The 14,450-nt window shown below is 46.2% G+C and overlaps 2 protein-coding genes across 5 annotated transcripts in view; both read left to right on the forward strand.

Annotated features, from left to right (window-relative positions):
* The first annotated feature begins 255 nt into the window (after positions 1-255).
* RNF135 (ring finger protein 135) lies at positions 256-11,965 on the forward strand. The gene is made up of 6 exons (XM_044981456.1): positions 256-1,120; positions 4,082-4,171; positions 4,773-5,003; positions 7,261-7,423; positions 9,059-9,148; positions 9,930-11,965. The coding sequence occupies exons 1-6, from the start codon at positions 605-607 to the stop codon at positions 10,463-10,465; spliced, it is 1,626 nt and encodes a 541-aa protein (XP_044837391.1). The 5' UTR covers positions 256-604; the 3' UTR covers positions 10,466-11,965.
* Positions 11,966-13,447: 1,482 nt separating this feature from the next.
* RHOT1 (ras homolog family member T1) overlaps positions 13,448-14,450 on the forward strand; it is a 46,822-nt gene continuing 45,819 nt past the window's right edge. For all 4 annotated transcript variants that reach the window (XM_044983026.1, XM_044983031.1, XM_044983027.1 and 1 more), the window contains exon 1: positions 13,448-13,591. In XM_044983026.1, the coding sequence (XP_044838961.1) occupies positions 13,555-13,591 (37 nt within the window). In that variant the 5' untranslated portion in view covers positions 13,448-13,554. The remainder of the gene's footprint in view (positions 13,592-14,450) is intronic.

A 14,450-nucleotide genomic window follows, 5' to 3' on the forward strand; every position in this document is an offset into this window, starting at 1 on the left:
GAGGATTCCCTGTACTGCTGGTTAAGGGTTTGATGCTGCCTTCCACAGAAGTTGCAGATCTTCAGCTGCTTTCAGAATCAGGCTGATTGTATGGGAAATGAAATGGCCACAAGAGAGCGGAAGAGGACAAGGAATGGGAGAACAGCTGGCTCTACTTATTGACCAGGCTGAAAATAGAGACGATACCTTTAAGGAGACATTTTTCTGAGCAGTCCTATTTCGGTTCACTTCCCCTTGAAGAGGCTTCTTGTGTAATGAGACTCTTAAGCGTGTGATGATTAATTTCAGCCAGATCTCTGGTTGCTAACACTCAGTCCTGGGCAGCCAGGCTTTGTGTGTTTAGCAGAAGGCAGCTCATTGCATGACATTGAGCCAAATACGCAAAACAAACTCGGAAGGAGGGAGGCATCTCATGGAAAAGCGTATTTCCAGCCAAAACCAGGTCCCAGATCTGTACTGCCCCAAACTTGGAGAGGTTTGAGATCCTGATCTGCCTTTGTGATTGGAGCCCATCTCTATGGATAAATCCCTATAAATATGATTATAGATCTAATGATTTAGATTATACAATGGCAAATGTTTGGCAAGGCAGAATTTCGACCTGATGAGTGGAAAGAGAATAGAGGGCTCCTCCCCCTCTGAACTCACTGATGAACAACCTTTCATAAGCATAAAAGAAACTGAAAGTTCACATCTTTTCTCTCTCCTGGGGGCCATGGCGGCTGCTGCTAATCCTGTAAAAAATCTCCAGGAAGAAGTGACTTGTTCTCTTTGCCTGGAGTATTTTAAAGATCCAATAATAATCACAAAATGTGCCCACAGCTTCTGCCGAGCCTGTATCACCCAGCACTGCAAGAATCCAGGAACCGACGTCCGCTGTCCTCATTGTAGGAAGAGCTTTCAGCAGGAAAACTTAATCTCAAACAGGCAGCTGGCCAATATGGTGGAAATAGTCCAGTGCATGAACGGAACTGCCGAAAAACAGGGAGAGGAGAGCAAGGCAGAGAAACACCAGGAAGTATTGAAACTCTTTTGTGAAGATGATCACGAAGCCAGTGAATCCTGGGCTCGGAATTCTCAAGCTGGGCTTCCCCCGGACAGGAGCGCATGGGAGAACAGGGTATTTACTGTGTGCTGCATATTTAAAGAAATAATCATTAATTAATCAATAATACCCAGCACTTGTAAGAGCTATGGGGCCTGACGACAGTTGGGAGATGAGGGTGCTCAGCATACTCAGTAAGTACCTTGCAGAACTGGGCCATAATTCAGGATATACTCCCCTGGGGTTGTAAGAAGAGAGTTTGACTGTGTCTTTGCCAACAGGTTAACATTGCTCTCACAACATTCATTTTGCATTTTCTGCAGGGTGGCTTTCACAAGGCCAAACCTCAGCCATCTGGGAAAGTCTCTCCATGCAGGCCGTGCTATTTTGAGGCACCACCTGGCTTCTCTTTTGAGGGGAAGAGGTGTATTTCATCATTGTCCTTCGCCCAATCTGTGTTTGTTGCCCAGTCTAGTAGTGTTGTTGTTTCTCTTTTGCTCCCAAGGCCATGTGGATCCAATGCTAGTGTAGCCAGTGATTTTTGGACAGGGCACTTTAGCAAATAATTCAGCCCCTGGAAAGATGTGTGTGGGCTTCAATTAGACTCACCTACCTTTGGTATGGTGCTTGCAGAACCCTGGGGCAAGGTGTCCTCCAAGCTGGGGCCCCACTGTGTGAGGGAATCTCCAGGGAGAGAAGGGGAGGGTGTTTGCAGCCCCTCCGGGCTGGAGTTGAGAGGGAACTTTGCCGCCCCTGAGGTAGATGCCACGCCTGGCGGGGCGGATGGGTCTGCAGCTCCTAATGCAGAGCCCCCTCCCCTGCCTAGGCGGGGCCCAGGGGAAGGAGGATGGAGCTGGTGTAGTGTGTGTAGGAAACTGCTCTGTATAGGAATGTGCTACTGGTAGCAGTTACTGATGCGTTAGATTGTAAGAAACTGCCATTGTATAAAACTGCTACCAGCAGAATTTTACGGCTAATAAGGGCAGGGTGAAGGGCAGTGGCTTCAGCAGATGTTACTGAGCATGCTCAGTTCGTGTGACCATACAAAAAAAGCCATTTTGATACAATAAAAAAGCCTCTCGCCCTCCTCCCCCACCAACTATTTTGACAAACACCAGTGTCTCAGTCCCACTGGGGTACCTGCTACCCCCTCTGCCCCTGCCTGTGCCGGGTTTTGCCCTCTGACACCCTTGGCCAGCGCCTCACTCCTGGGCTTAACTCCACCTCCTCTTCCCCCATCTCTGATTTTGCCATTTAGCCCTTCTCCTAATCCCACCTCCAGGTGCTTGACCCCCCTGACCAGTCAATTTCCACCCCCTGCTCAGACCCTGGCCACCCCCCTGTGCATGCTGCCTCCGCCTGGCTTCTTCCTCCCGGGCTTTGCTGTCTCTCCTTCGTTCTGATCCGTCTCCAGTCTCTGTCCCTCCCCCACCGCCTTCTTCTATTGCCTGTCACCCGCCGCCCCCACACACCCCTTCGTCCCAGGGTTCCTCCTTTTCCAGCCAGCAGCACCTGCCCTCTCGCCCAGCTCTGTCTGTGCCACTGCCTTGTCCCTCCCCCAACCCAGCTCATTTCCTATCGCCATTGTGACAGTGCAGTGGCGCCAGGGAGCTGTCTAGTTGAGTGTCCTCATCAGCCAGCTCCTGCTGGCCACTAATTCCACCCTCTCTCCCTGGCTCTCCCAGCCCACTCCTGTAGATCCTGGAGAGAAGCAGGGATCGTCAGGAGCCCCATGGCAGTGGCTCTCAACCTTTCGAGACGACTGTCCCCCTTTCAGGAGTCTGATTGGGCTTGTGTACCCCAAGTTTCACCTCACTTTAAAACAACTTGCCTACAAAATCAGACATAAAAGTACAAACGTGTCACGGCGCACTATTACTGACAAATCGCTGCCTTTTTCATTTTTTACCATATCATTATAAAATAATTGAACTATAAATATTGTACTTACATTTCAGTGTATACAGAGCAGTATAAACAAGTCGTTGTATGAAATTGTATTTTGTACTGATTTTGCTTGTGCTTTTTATGTAGCCTGTTGTAAAACTAGGCAAATATTTAAATGAGGTGATGGACCCCCGGAAGATCTCTGCGTACCGCCGGGGGTACACATACTCCTGCTTGAGTATGGGACCCGCCACAGGTGGGGGCCTGCGGCGAAAAGGAGCAGCTACCCAGCACCACTCTGAGTTCTGCTGGAGAGGATTGGTTAGAAAGACTGTGCTGCTGGGCCGTCTACTCCTGCTGTGTCATGTAGTACCTTGTGTCAAAGGCTGCAGAGAGGTCTCGCCATGTGAGCATGGAGATCTTATCTGACGTCAGTGGGACTGCTCACAGGCTCTGATTTAAGTTCATGTTTTTCTGGATAGGGGCCAGAGTGCTCAATGCCTTGCTGGACTGAGCCCTAGATTAGTATTGTTAATGTCTGATGGTTATTTGGTGGCCTGCATGGAATTTACTGGTTTCTGTTAATTTCCCAGTAGCCAAGTGACCACATTACAAAACCATTCCCACAACTGGAACCTTGTTGGCTGGCTCATCAAAGAACCTCAGGACTGATGGATGTTTGGGGTGTATTTACAGCAAAGGAAATCCGGTGTCTTGTTCACCACAGGTGCTGCTCCATGAGTATAAGAGCAGTGAAAGATACAGTTATTATTAACTATTATGAATATTTATTATTTGCATTGTGGTAGCATCTAGGAAGCCTGCATCAGAGATTTGGGCCCCATTGCATCAGGCATTAGGCACAAAATACAATGCAAAGACAGTCCCTACAATCTCTAGCCCTGATCCAACAAAGCAGTTCAACTCATCATAAATTTTAAGTATGTGTATGTGAGTAGTTCCATCAACGTCAATGGGATTAGCGTCATGCTTAAAGTTAATCACATGCTGCTTAAATAGTTTGCTGGACCTGGGGCTAAGTAAGGCAGTGTTAACAAGGCACAGGTATTTTTCCCATCATGGCTTCTAATCCTATCACATTTTCTGCCAGGGTTCTATAAATCAACATTCATATGTTTCACTTTAAAGGCGAAATTGGAAATAAGTGAGGTCTCCAAGCAAATTGAAATGGCCCAAGATGCCATCAGCAGCAGCAAGCAGGCCAGCACCGAAATGAATGTACGTATTCACATGATCAACCCCTCTTAATTTATGCGTTTACCCATCACTGAGAGATGCATGGCCACCTTGATTTAGGACCACATGGAGCAAGGGGTCTGCCCAGGATCATCCACCTATGAGTCCCCCTTTTACTCCCGCACCCCTGGTGGTTTTCTCTGAGGAGTGCTGGGTATGGCATCCGCTGTTATAACTATGCTCTGGAGCTGGTCAGAGTGGTTGCACCAAACTTATGGACACCATTTGCCTCTTTTGCCTCCCTCCAAGGAGTTGCATGTGATACGTCTGTGCCTCTCGCAGCCCTGAGCGCAAGGGACTGAGCTAGAATCTCAGTCTCTGTGTTACGACATTGGCAGAGGACTGCTGTCCTTTCAGTAGCCCAACCCTGTATTCCGAGTGCAACCCAAAACTCCCATTGCAGACAATGCAGGATTGTGCCAAGTACGTGTATTTATTAAGAGCACTGTCTTCCTCTGAATAAAAATAATCGTGCTGAAATGAAGTGGTCACTTGCCAGAGCGGGTTAGATCAGGCTTTAGATGTCGATGTTCCTCACCTCCTTGTTGCTAACAGAACTCACTCCCCATCTGCTGTCTTTCAGGAATACGTGTCTCAGATCAAAGGCTTGATTACTGAAGACTTCTGTGCCATGAAACAATACCTTGAAACACAAGAGAGAGCCACACTGATGATCATCGAACAAGAGCAACAGGTTGCTCACCAGAAAATAGAAGAAACGATCGGCCAGTTCGCCGCAAAAGTGAACATGCTCACAGAAATCAAAACCCAGCTGGAAAACGGGCTGCAAAATAACACGATGGAGCAGCTGAGTGTAAGTAGAAATCTATAGGCCAATGAGCATGTACTGAGCATGTGCAACTTTCACTCCCCGCACTAGTACTCTTCTTCAGATTTCCCAGTGCTGCACTCTCACTGGTATAGAACAACCGGGGAAGCAACAGTGGGAGCAGTAGTGTAGATCGGATGCTGCCATTATAACCACTATGCCATTTAGACCTGCTCTGAGCAGGGTTAGACAACACAGGAATTACAGCGCCGGCAGCTGGTCTACACTAAGGCTCCCACCTCTGCTGCTACTGGTGGAGTGGCACCAGGGAGAGCTTACAGGTGACGAATTTGAAGAAAAAAAAATTAGCGTTGACACAGCTTCTGGGTGCAGATTCAGAACCAAAGGGGTTTTTTTTGCACAGGGAGGCAAGCTTGTTTGTATGGTGGCTTAATGCACAAGTCTTTCTTCTCTTGGCCAGCAGAGTCAAGGACAATAAGAAGGAGCTTTTTAAGTATATTAGGATAAAAAAGACTCCTAATGACGGTATTGGTCCATTACTAGATGGAAATTGTAGAATTATTAATAATAATGCAGAAAAGGCAGAAGTGTTCAATAAATATTTCTGTTCTGTATTTGGGAAAAAGAAAAGATGATGAAATCATGTCATATGATAACCCTCTTTCCATTCCACTAGTATCTCAGGAGGATCTTAAACAACAGCTGCTAAAGTTAGATATTTTAAAATCGGCAGGTCTAGATAACGTGCATTGAAGAGTTCTAAAAGAACAAGCTCACAGTCTTGGAACGCTGGGGGGAGCAGGTTCCAAAAAGCTGGAAGAAAGCTAATATGTCAATATTTTAAAGGGGTAAATAGGATGATCTGGGGAATTATAGGCCTGTTGGTGTGATGTTGATCTGGGGCAAGATGGAGAGGGCGATATGGGACTCAGTTAATAAAGAATTAGTGGAGGGGAATTAATTAATGTAAATCAGCCTGGGTTTATAGAAGACAGATCCTTTCAAACTAACTTGACATCTTTTTTTTTATGAGATTACAAGTTTGGTTGATACAAGTAATAGTGCTAATGTAATAGACTTGGACTTCCGTAAGGCATTTTACCTGGGCCCGCACAACATTTTGTTTATAAACCCAGAATGATATAACATTAACATGGCACACATTAAATGGATTAAAAACTGTCTAACTGATAGGTCTAAAAAATGTAATCCTCACTGAAAGGGTGTGTTTCTAGTGGGTTCTGCAGGGATCATTTCTTGGCCTTATGCTATTTAGTGGGCTAATGTAATTCTTGGATGCATAAACAGGGGAATCTCGAGTAGGAGTAGAGAAGTTATATTACCTCTGTATTTGACACTGGTGCGACTGCTGCTGGAATCCTGTGTCCAGTTCTGGTGTCCACAATTCAAGAAGGAGGTTGAAAAATTGGAAAGGGTTCACAGAAGAGCCACGAGGTCGATCAAAGTATTAGAACACAAGCCTTATAATGAAAGGCTCAAGCAGCTCAATCTATTTAGCTTAACAAAGAGAAGGTTAAGCGGTGACTTGATTACAGTTTATAAATACTGATGTGGGGAACAGATATTTGCTAATGGGCTCTTCAGTCTAGCAGAGAAAGGTATAACAAGATCTAATGGCTGGAAGTTGAAGCTAGATAAATTCAGACTGGAAATAAGAATGATTAACCATTGAAACAATACCAAGGGTTGTGGTGAATTCTCTATCACTGGCAATTTTTACATTTTTAAAGTTTGGAATATTTTTCTAAAAGATATGCTCTACTGTTTTTTTTTTTCAGGGAAGTTCTATGGCATGTGTTATACAGAAGGGCTTGCTAGATTATCTTCTGGCCTTGGACTCTATTAACCTAAGACTGATTAGTTTTTTAAATCTCTAATTTCTCCCCCCAGATCTCTAGAGTCTGAGAAGAAAGTCTAGAGAGAAAGAAATCATATCTGTGGGGGTTGGGTGGTTGCTTATTTAAACAAACTATGATCTGACTACAGAGACAAGTCCCTGTATGAGTTCTGTTGGGGAAAATATGTTATTTTAATTTTTGATCAAGAACATATCTTTCAATATTTTCAGCAGGATTTCAGGTTCTTCCCCTCTGATCACAATATTATAAAGAAAACTCTCTCTGTAAAGTATAAGATTTCTGGAGAGTTTATTGGTGCTTTCCTCTCCTGGCTTTATGAAGTCACCAGAAATTCTTGATAGAGTTATTGCCATTTGTTTAGCTCAAGCTACCCTTGCATTCATCTTTTCTGTTGTCGTTAGGATACATCATCCAAAAGAGAAAAGTCCATAGGCTCTCCAATAATAATGAATAAAATTATGCTTGATGCTAAGAAGATTAGTGTTGTCACAAGTGCTGTAGAAGAGCTCAAGAAACAATTGGAAATGTTAATATTGAAGAAATATCCTGCCCAGCTCCCACAAGGTAAATTTACTTTATTTGTGTCTTCTTTTGTTGTGAAACCTCTTGACTTGTTACAGGACTTGATGCTGCTGAGCAACTCCTGGAGGCTCTGCGCACTGTCACCTCCCTTTGAAGTCAACACCTTGTTCGGCACCTTGTTTGCGGGGTTGTACTTATATTACTTAGAGGGATACTGCTAGGAAGTTTGGGCTCAAAATGTAAGATTTGTTTGAGTATAATAGAAATAGAGAGGTGTTTGTAGCATTTTTTTTAACTCTCGGGGTTTTTTTTGAGGGGGAGGGAGTGTTCTAAATTCCCTTGCAGTTTTGAAGACCAAAATAATAATGTGCTATTCCATGGACCATGGGAACCAGAAAGTGGTTCTAGAAGCAATTTGGAAACAGATCAGTTATGTTTCATTCTCTGTTTACTCTTTAGATATCAATGTAAACAATTTTCCTAAAAGAAATGCTGACCAGAAGTAGAGTCTTTACTAAGAATAGGCCAAATTCCCAAGTTCTTGCTCACAGAGAGTTGTGCTTTAGCAAGGACTTTGGGATTTGGCTCAATATTTGCTCGTGTCTCAGGTACAGTTCTTATGCTTAAGAAGGGGGCCTGTCCACTCAGCAGATGATTAGGAGAACTTCAACCTAAGGACCACAGGCCTATAGTAGAAATTATTACTTATAAAGCACAATGTGCTAGTTGATGTACAAACAGAAATAAAGACAAGGTCCCTGCCCTAAAATGTTTTCAAATGCAATAAGAAACTGAACAAGAGTCTCATTTTTCCATTATTGAGAAAACACCAGAATAATGAAACCAAGAGGGGGTTAGCTGTGAGCAGATCCTCCCTAGTGAATGTTTCCAATGAGCAGTCTTGCTATTTTTTTCTTCTTCTCCTTTCAAGTATAGTCCTTATACTGTGGGGACTGGGGTACCAATTCTGCAAACAGTTATTCACATGCTTCATTTTAAGCGTGCATATAGGGGTTTGCAGGATTGGGACCCTATGCAACAGGCAGCAATAGAAGTACAAAGTATTAACATAAAAGCAACGTTGTTTCCAAAACACTTTTGCCAAAAACACTTTCACCAGAACTGTGCAGACTAATGTTGAGAGTGACTCAGACATATAAAGAGAGTCCCAAGTGGCAGTCTTGCAAATATGCTTTACAGTGTTACTGCAAATCATAGACAGTTCCATGAGTGGAAGTATTTAATGTTTTAGAAATACTCATGCAATTACACATACCACAGTGATGGGTACAGTATAAGAACCTGTATAGAACAGATAGTTAATTTGTAATTACTTGTACAATATCATGCCTAACTGGTCTGTTACACATCTAATTGGTCATATATAGGTACAGTGACTGCAGCTGCATGCAACATGTTTTGATAATTGTGGATGTAAAGTATATATACCAACTGCACAAATATCTTTGCATGAGTAATTGCATACCCATTCATCTAGAAATCTAGGTCAGAGAGCATTATAAAAATGCCAGCTATTATTTTTTTCCTATTTGACATGTACTGTAACTATTAGCCATTGCAACTGTATTTTGGTTCATAAATCTGTTGTTTGCCTTTTAGTCGAAGAAACCCCTAACAGAAAGATTTTTCCCCCTCCACATTTATCGGAACCTGTAGGTTTACTTCAGGAGAGGAGTGTCTGTTCCACATCTGTGGTGTCTGCATCTGACAATCCAGAACCAGTTGCTTCAAGTCAGTTTTCTCAGTGTAAGTATGTAAGCCAATGTGACCACTGGATAGCAACATTAAAACGGAGGATTTTAGAATGTTCACCAACAGGGCCAGATCCTCAGCTACTCTGATTTGGTGTAGCTTCATTGACATAAGAGGAACAATGTGCATTTACACCAGCTAAGGATCTGGCTGTTTATTTTTCAATACATCATTTGTTTAAAGGAAGAAATTTTCACAACATAATACAAAGCACTGAAGCTGTAGCTTAACCACTATTCAAACTTATCAGTCTAAAAACCATACGGTAACTTGTTCAAATGAACTGGTGGCTACTTAGATTCTGATGGGCGTGGTAAGTATTCCACTTATATTGCTAATGGGATAATTGTGTTGTAAGACTGTGACTGGGGACAGAGTCCAAGTGGTAGGTACCCTCAGCTTCTACTGAAGTCTGTAAGCCAAATCCGGAGTCCTTATGAGTTTTTACTCAGCACTGACAGCCAGTCAATGGAGTTTGCTTGAGTAAGGACTGGGCCCTGGATTTGGGCCCTGGAGTTCAGTGGAAATTAATGGTTCTCCGCAATTTGCCAGATCAGGCAATTTATGAATTTATTATTATTATTTTATTTTGTTAAGCATCAGTGTCTGATCACTACTAGAAAGCTGGCATTTGGATTACCCTAATGGGGTACACATCCAGGAGTATGCAGAGGGCACTTCAACTTTCGGCTGTGTTTCACCTTTGTTGAAAATGTTTCATTGCCCAGCCTCCCTGGTGCCTTCAGGTTAGGAAATTTTCTATTATCTACTTTAGGGGCAGTGAACGTGACCTTTGATCTCCAAAGAATCCATCGTAACCTGGAGATCACATCTCAGAATAAGAAAGTGATTGTATCCCGTTTTCCACCTCCGTATGAACCAACTCCCAAGAGATTCTGCATCAGCCAAGTGATGTGTTCCCAAAGTTTCTCTGAAGGACGCCATTACTGGGAAGTAAGTACCAAGGACAGTGGTGGATGGGCTGTTGGAGTTGCTGATGGAAATATTGGTAGAAAAGATCAACTGGGGAGAACTGAACTATCCTGGTGTGTGGAATGGACTGGTAAGAATAAACCGTTGTCAGCATGGCACAGGAACCAGGAAACCCGATTAAGTGAAGACAGACCCCTGAACGTTGGAGTTTTCCTTGATCTTGCAAACAAGCACCTGTCATTTTATTCTCTCACTGATAAAGAAACACTCTTGCATAGATTTGAAATCAACATCCTACATCCTGTTTACCCTGCTTTCTGGCTGTATGGTTTGGATGAAGAAGGATCCTTAACTATAAATCATATCAACAGGGACTAGTCTGCAGTTCTTATGGAAACTGAAGATTTAAGCTGTGAATTGCAGAGTTGCAAGAATACAGCTCTGATAGAGTTTTACGTTTTGGATGTGAGGCTTTTATATCATGATGCAGGGCTACCATCTCTAGCATTGCGGGAAATTAACAGCTGATATGTTTTCTTCCTTGGCTTTTCTCTATTTTCTCCCTCCTTGTTACAAATCCTGCCTGATCCGCCCTGGCTTTGTTAAAGCAGGGTACGGGGGTATTATGTTTAACTCAGCTACACTCCCTGTTTCCCTGCACCTTAACTTAGCTTAACTTTTTGCTCAAGCACAGGCCAAAATTGTGTCTTTTCAGAAAGCATTAGGCAGAGACAAACCTCAGAGTTATTGTATGTAAAACCCTGAATGCAGCTGTTAATAACAGTTCCCAGTCAGCCTGAAAGAGAGAGTACCTACATTTTCATGGCACACAAACATTTAATACACTCAAAAACATTGTTAATAATTTTTGGAATACTTAGGAATAATTTCTCTAAAGCTATTAAGTAATAAATCTCCAGTGTTTCCCATAGAGACCTCCCTGCTTTGTTGTTGTTACATATATCTAAATTCAAGGCTTTAACATACATTTACACTTCTGTACCTGGGTACACACATTCCTCTGTGATCTTCTTTCAGAGATGATATCTCAGATGCTATAGTGTGTCTAGTGACTGCCACACCCTACTGCTGCATATTTTGGGTCCCTTCTAGCTGAGTTGCCCTGTCCTGCAGGTGTGCAGAGATGTAGTATTCAAACAAAAGTCTGTTTTCTCCCCATTGCTTTCTCTTCCCTTTCTTTGGGCCCTGCAAAATTCAAATGCTGCAGTACAGAGTACATTGACATGTGCCTAAGTGTTTGCAAGATCAGAGCCCTAAGAGTAAAATTTTGCTCTCTGATCTTCATGGAGGATCTAGGCTCCAATATTTATGTATTTCCAACAGATTTCTGCACTATTAGGGAAAGCAGAACATTGGCGTTTATGGCCTTGATCTCGTAAACATTTAAAAATATGCTTAACTTTAAGCACAAGTCTTCCCACTGACAAAAGTCATTAGAACAACGCTTGTGCTTAAAGGTAAGCACATTCATAAGTTTTTGCAGGAATGTAGGTCTGTTGTGTGGATCTGAGAGATGATGCACATGGGATGACTGACATGTAAGCAAGTTGGCCCTGGCACATAACCACACGGCTATTTCTTTCCCCAAGTCGACTTGGAAAAGAGAGAAAGAGCAGCAACAAAGCAGGGAGCATACTGATCAGGATTTGGGCACTTCCAATTTCCCAGTGCAGGCTGATATCGGCAGCTCCGAGACTGTAATTTGTCACTGTTTGTAAAATAACCCTCCCGTATAATCTGAAAATGGGCACTTGACGTTGGTTCTGGCTTTTCATACAAACCACCTGCATGTCTCATTTGCTGTCTTTTACTTTGTGTCATTGATGTGGATGATGTTTTTATTAAAATGTATGAAAAACTGACTCTCTTTTTCATTACTGAAATCCAAATCACAATCCCATTGAAACTAATGGCAAAATTCCAAATGACTTTGATGGAATCAAAATGTAGCCCTTAGGACCTAACCCTATTGCCTTTTCTCAAGCAAAACTCTCATTGACTTCAGTAGTTTTACACCTGAGTAAGGAGTGCTGGTTTTGGCTGTTAGTTTCTAGGTTACACATACAAAATGAGGGAAAGGTACACAATACTAGTCAGCGTGTTGTATTTCACGTGATAAACCTCACTGTGAATGCCTGGTTGGTTTTAACGGGCACTTTTTATTCAAGTTTCTGATTATTTTAACTAAATGACCCTATTACCGGATATTTCTCTTTGTCTTTATAAAATAGAAACACCATGTGAGGAGACCTTACTGCCTAGGCCTATGGTAAACATTGGGGCACAAACAGAGGTGGAAACAAAGTCCATGTAACATTTACGCCTGCAGGGTCCAGTTTGTGTGGTGGTTAAATTATGGTGCACAGGTGGCACCGTGGTGAGTCTTGCTTTCACACTCGGCTGAGAAGAAGGACTCCTCTATGCATCCTGCCGGTTCCAGATGCATAGATGGTCTCCCTGCCCCATGCACCGAGGGATAGCAAGCAATGGCCCAGGTCCCCCGTGTTTGAAATTCTCCTCCGCCAGCCCCGGACTCAGTGTGGAGAGAGCCGAAAGACCTGCCCAACATACAGGGGCGGCTCCAGGCCCCAGCACGCCAAGCGCGTGCTTGGGGCGGCATGCCGTGGGGGGCGCTCCGCCGGTCGCCGGGAGGGCGGCAGGCGGCTCCGGTGGACCTCCCGCAGACGTGCCTGCGGAGGGTCCGCTGGTTCCGCGGGTTTGGTGGAGCATCCACACGCACGCTTGCGGGAGGTCCACCGGAGCCGCGGGACCAGCAGACCCTCCGCAGGCACGTCTGTGGGAGGTCCACGGGACCGGCGACTGCCAGAGCGCCCCCCGCGGTGTGCCGCCGTGCTTGGGGCAGCGAAATTGCTAGAGCCGCCCCTGCCAACATACACAGATACACTCATGTTACAGACGTGCCTGCTACATGGACGGACATACAGAGACCCTCAACGGGGAGAGAGACACAGAGCACGGCCAGACAGACAGACAGGCCCCCATGCCACAGACAGCCCCAGCACGGACAGACTGTGAGTGTGTCTGACACAGGGTGACCAGACAGCAAATGTGAAAAATTGGGACAGGGCGTGTGGGGGGTAATAGGTGCCTATATAAGAAAAAGCCCCCCAAATCGGGACATCGGGTCCCCTAGTCTGACACAGCATGGACAGACAGATTCATTCATTCCCAACACAGGCTCCACCACTGTCCCCCTCCCTGGCCCGGCCAGCAGAGCCCCGCGCCTAGTACAGGCCCCTCACCGCCAGGGGGCGCGCTCGCTCTCGCGCGCTCCTGCTCTTCCCTCGCGCTAGCGTGTCCCCCTCGGGCTGCCGTAGCCGCTGCCGCTGGGGGGCCGGAGCGTGCTGGAGGCAAGGCCAGGCCGCAGCCTCCCCGCCAACCCTGATGCGAGCGGGACCCGGAGCCTGGGCCCAGGGTGTGGGGAGATGAAGAAGGACGTGAGGATCCTGCTGGTGGGAGAACGTGAGTCGGGGAGGGGGCTGTGGGGGGAGGCGGGGGTAGAGGGGCGTGGGGGGAGGGGAGGGCAGGGATGGGGGTTAGGGGGATGTGTGGGGGGGAGGAGGGCAGGGATGGGGGCAGGGATGGGGGTTAGGGGGATGTGTGGGGGAGGGGGGCAGGGACGGGGGTTAGGGGGATGTGTGGGGGGAGGAGGGCAGGGACGGGGGTGAGGGGGATGTGTGGGGGGAGGAGGGCAGGGACGGGGGTTAGGGGGATGTGTGGGGGGAGGGGGCAGGGACGGGGGTTAGGGGGATGTGTGGGGGGAGGGGGGCAGGGACGGGGGTTAGGAGGATGTGTGGGGGGAGGGGGGCAGGGACGGGGGTTAGGGGGATGTGTGGGGGGAGGGGGGCAGGGACGGGGGTTAGGGGGATGTGTGGGGGAGGAGGGCAGGGATGGGGGAGGCGGGGGTAGAGGGGCGTGGGGGGAGGGGAGGGCAGGGATGGGTTAGGGGTAATAAAGGTAATAATTGGAGATATACCAATCTCCTAGAACTAGAAGGGACCTCAAAAGGTCATCGAGTCCAGCCCCCTGCCTTCACTAGCAGGACCAATTTTTGCCCCAGATCCCTAAGTGGCCTTCTCAAGGACTGAACTCACAACCCTGGGTTTAGCAGGCTAATGCTCAAACCACTGAGCTATCCCTCCCCCAGGGGGATGTGTGGGGGGGGGGAGGGGAGGCGGGGGTAGAGGGGTGTGGGGGGGAAGGGGAGGGCAGGGATGGGTTAGGGGGATGTGGGGGGGAGGGGAGGCAGGTGTAGAGGGGTGTGGGGGGAGGGGAGGGCAGGGATGGGTTAGGGGAATGTGGGGGGGAGGGGAGGCGGGGG

The sequence above is a fragment of the Mauremys mutica genome, chromosome 12, assembly GCF_020497125.1.
Source record: "Mauremys mutica isolate MM-2020 ecotype Southern chromosome 12, ASM2049712v1, whole genome shotgun sequence".
In the NCBI taxonomy this organism is placed as follows: domain Eukaryota; kingdom Metazoa; phylum Chordata; order Testudines; family Geoemydidae; genus Mauremys; species Mauremys mutica.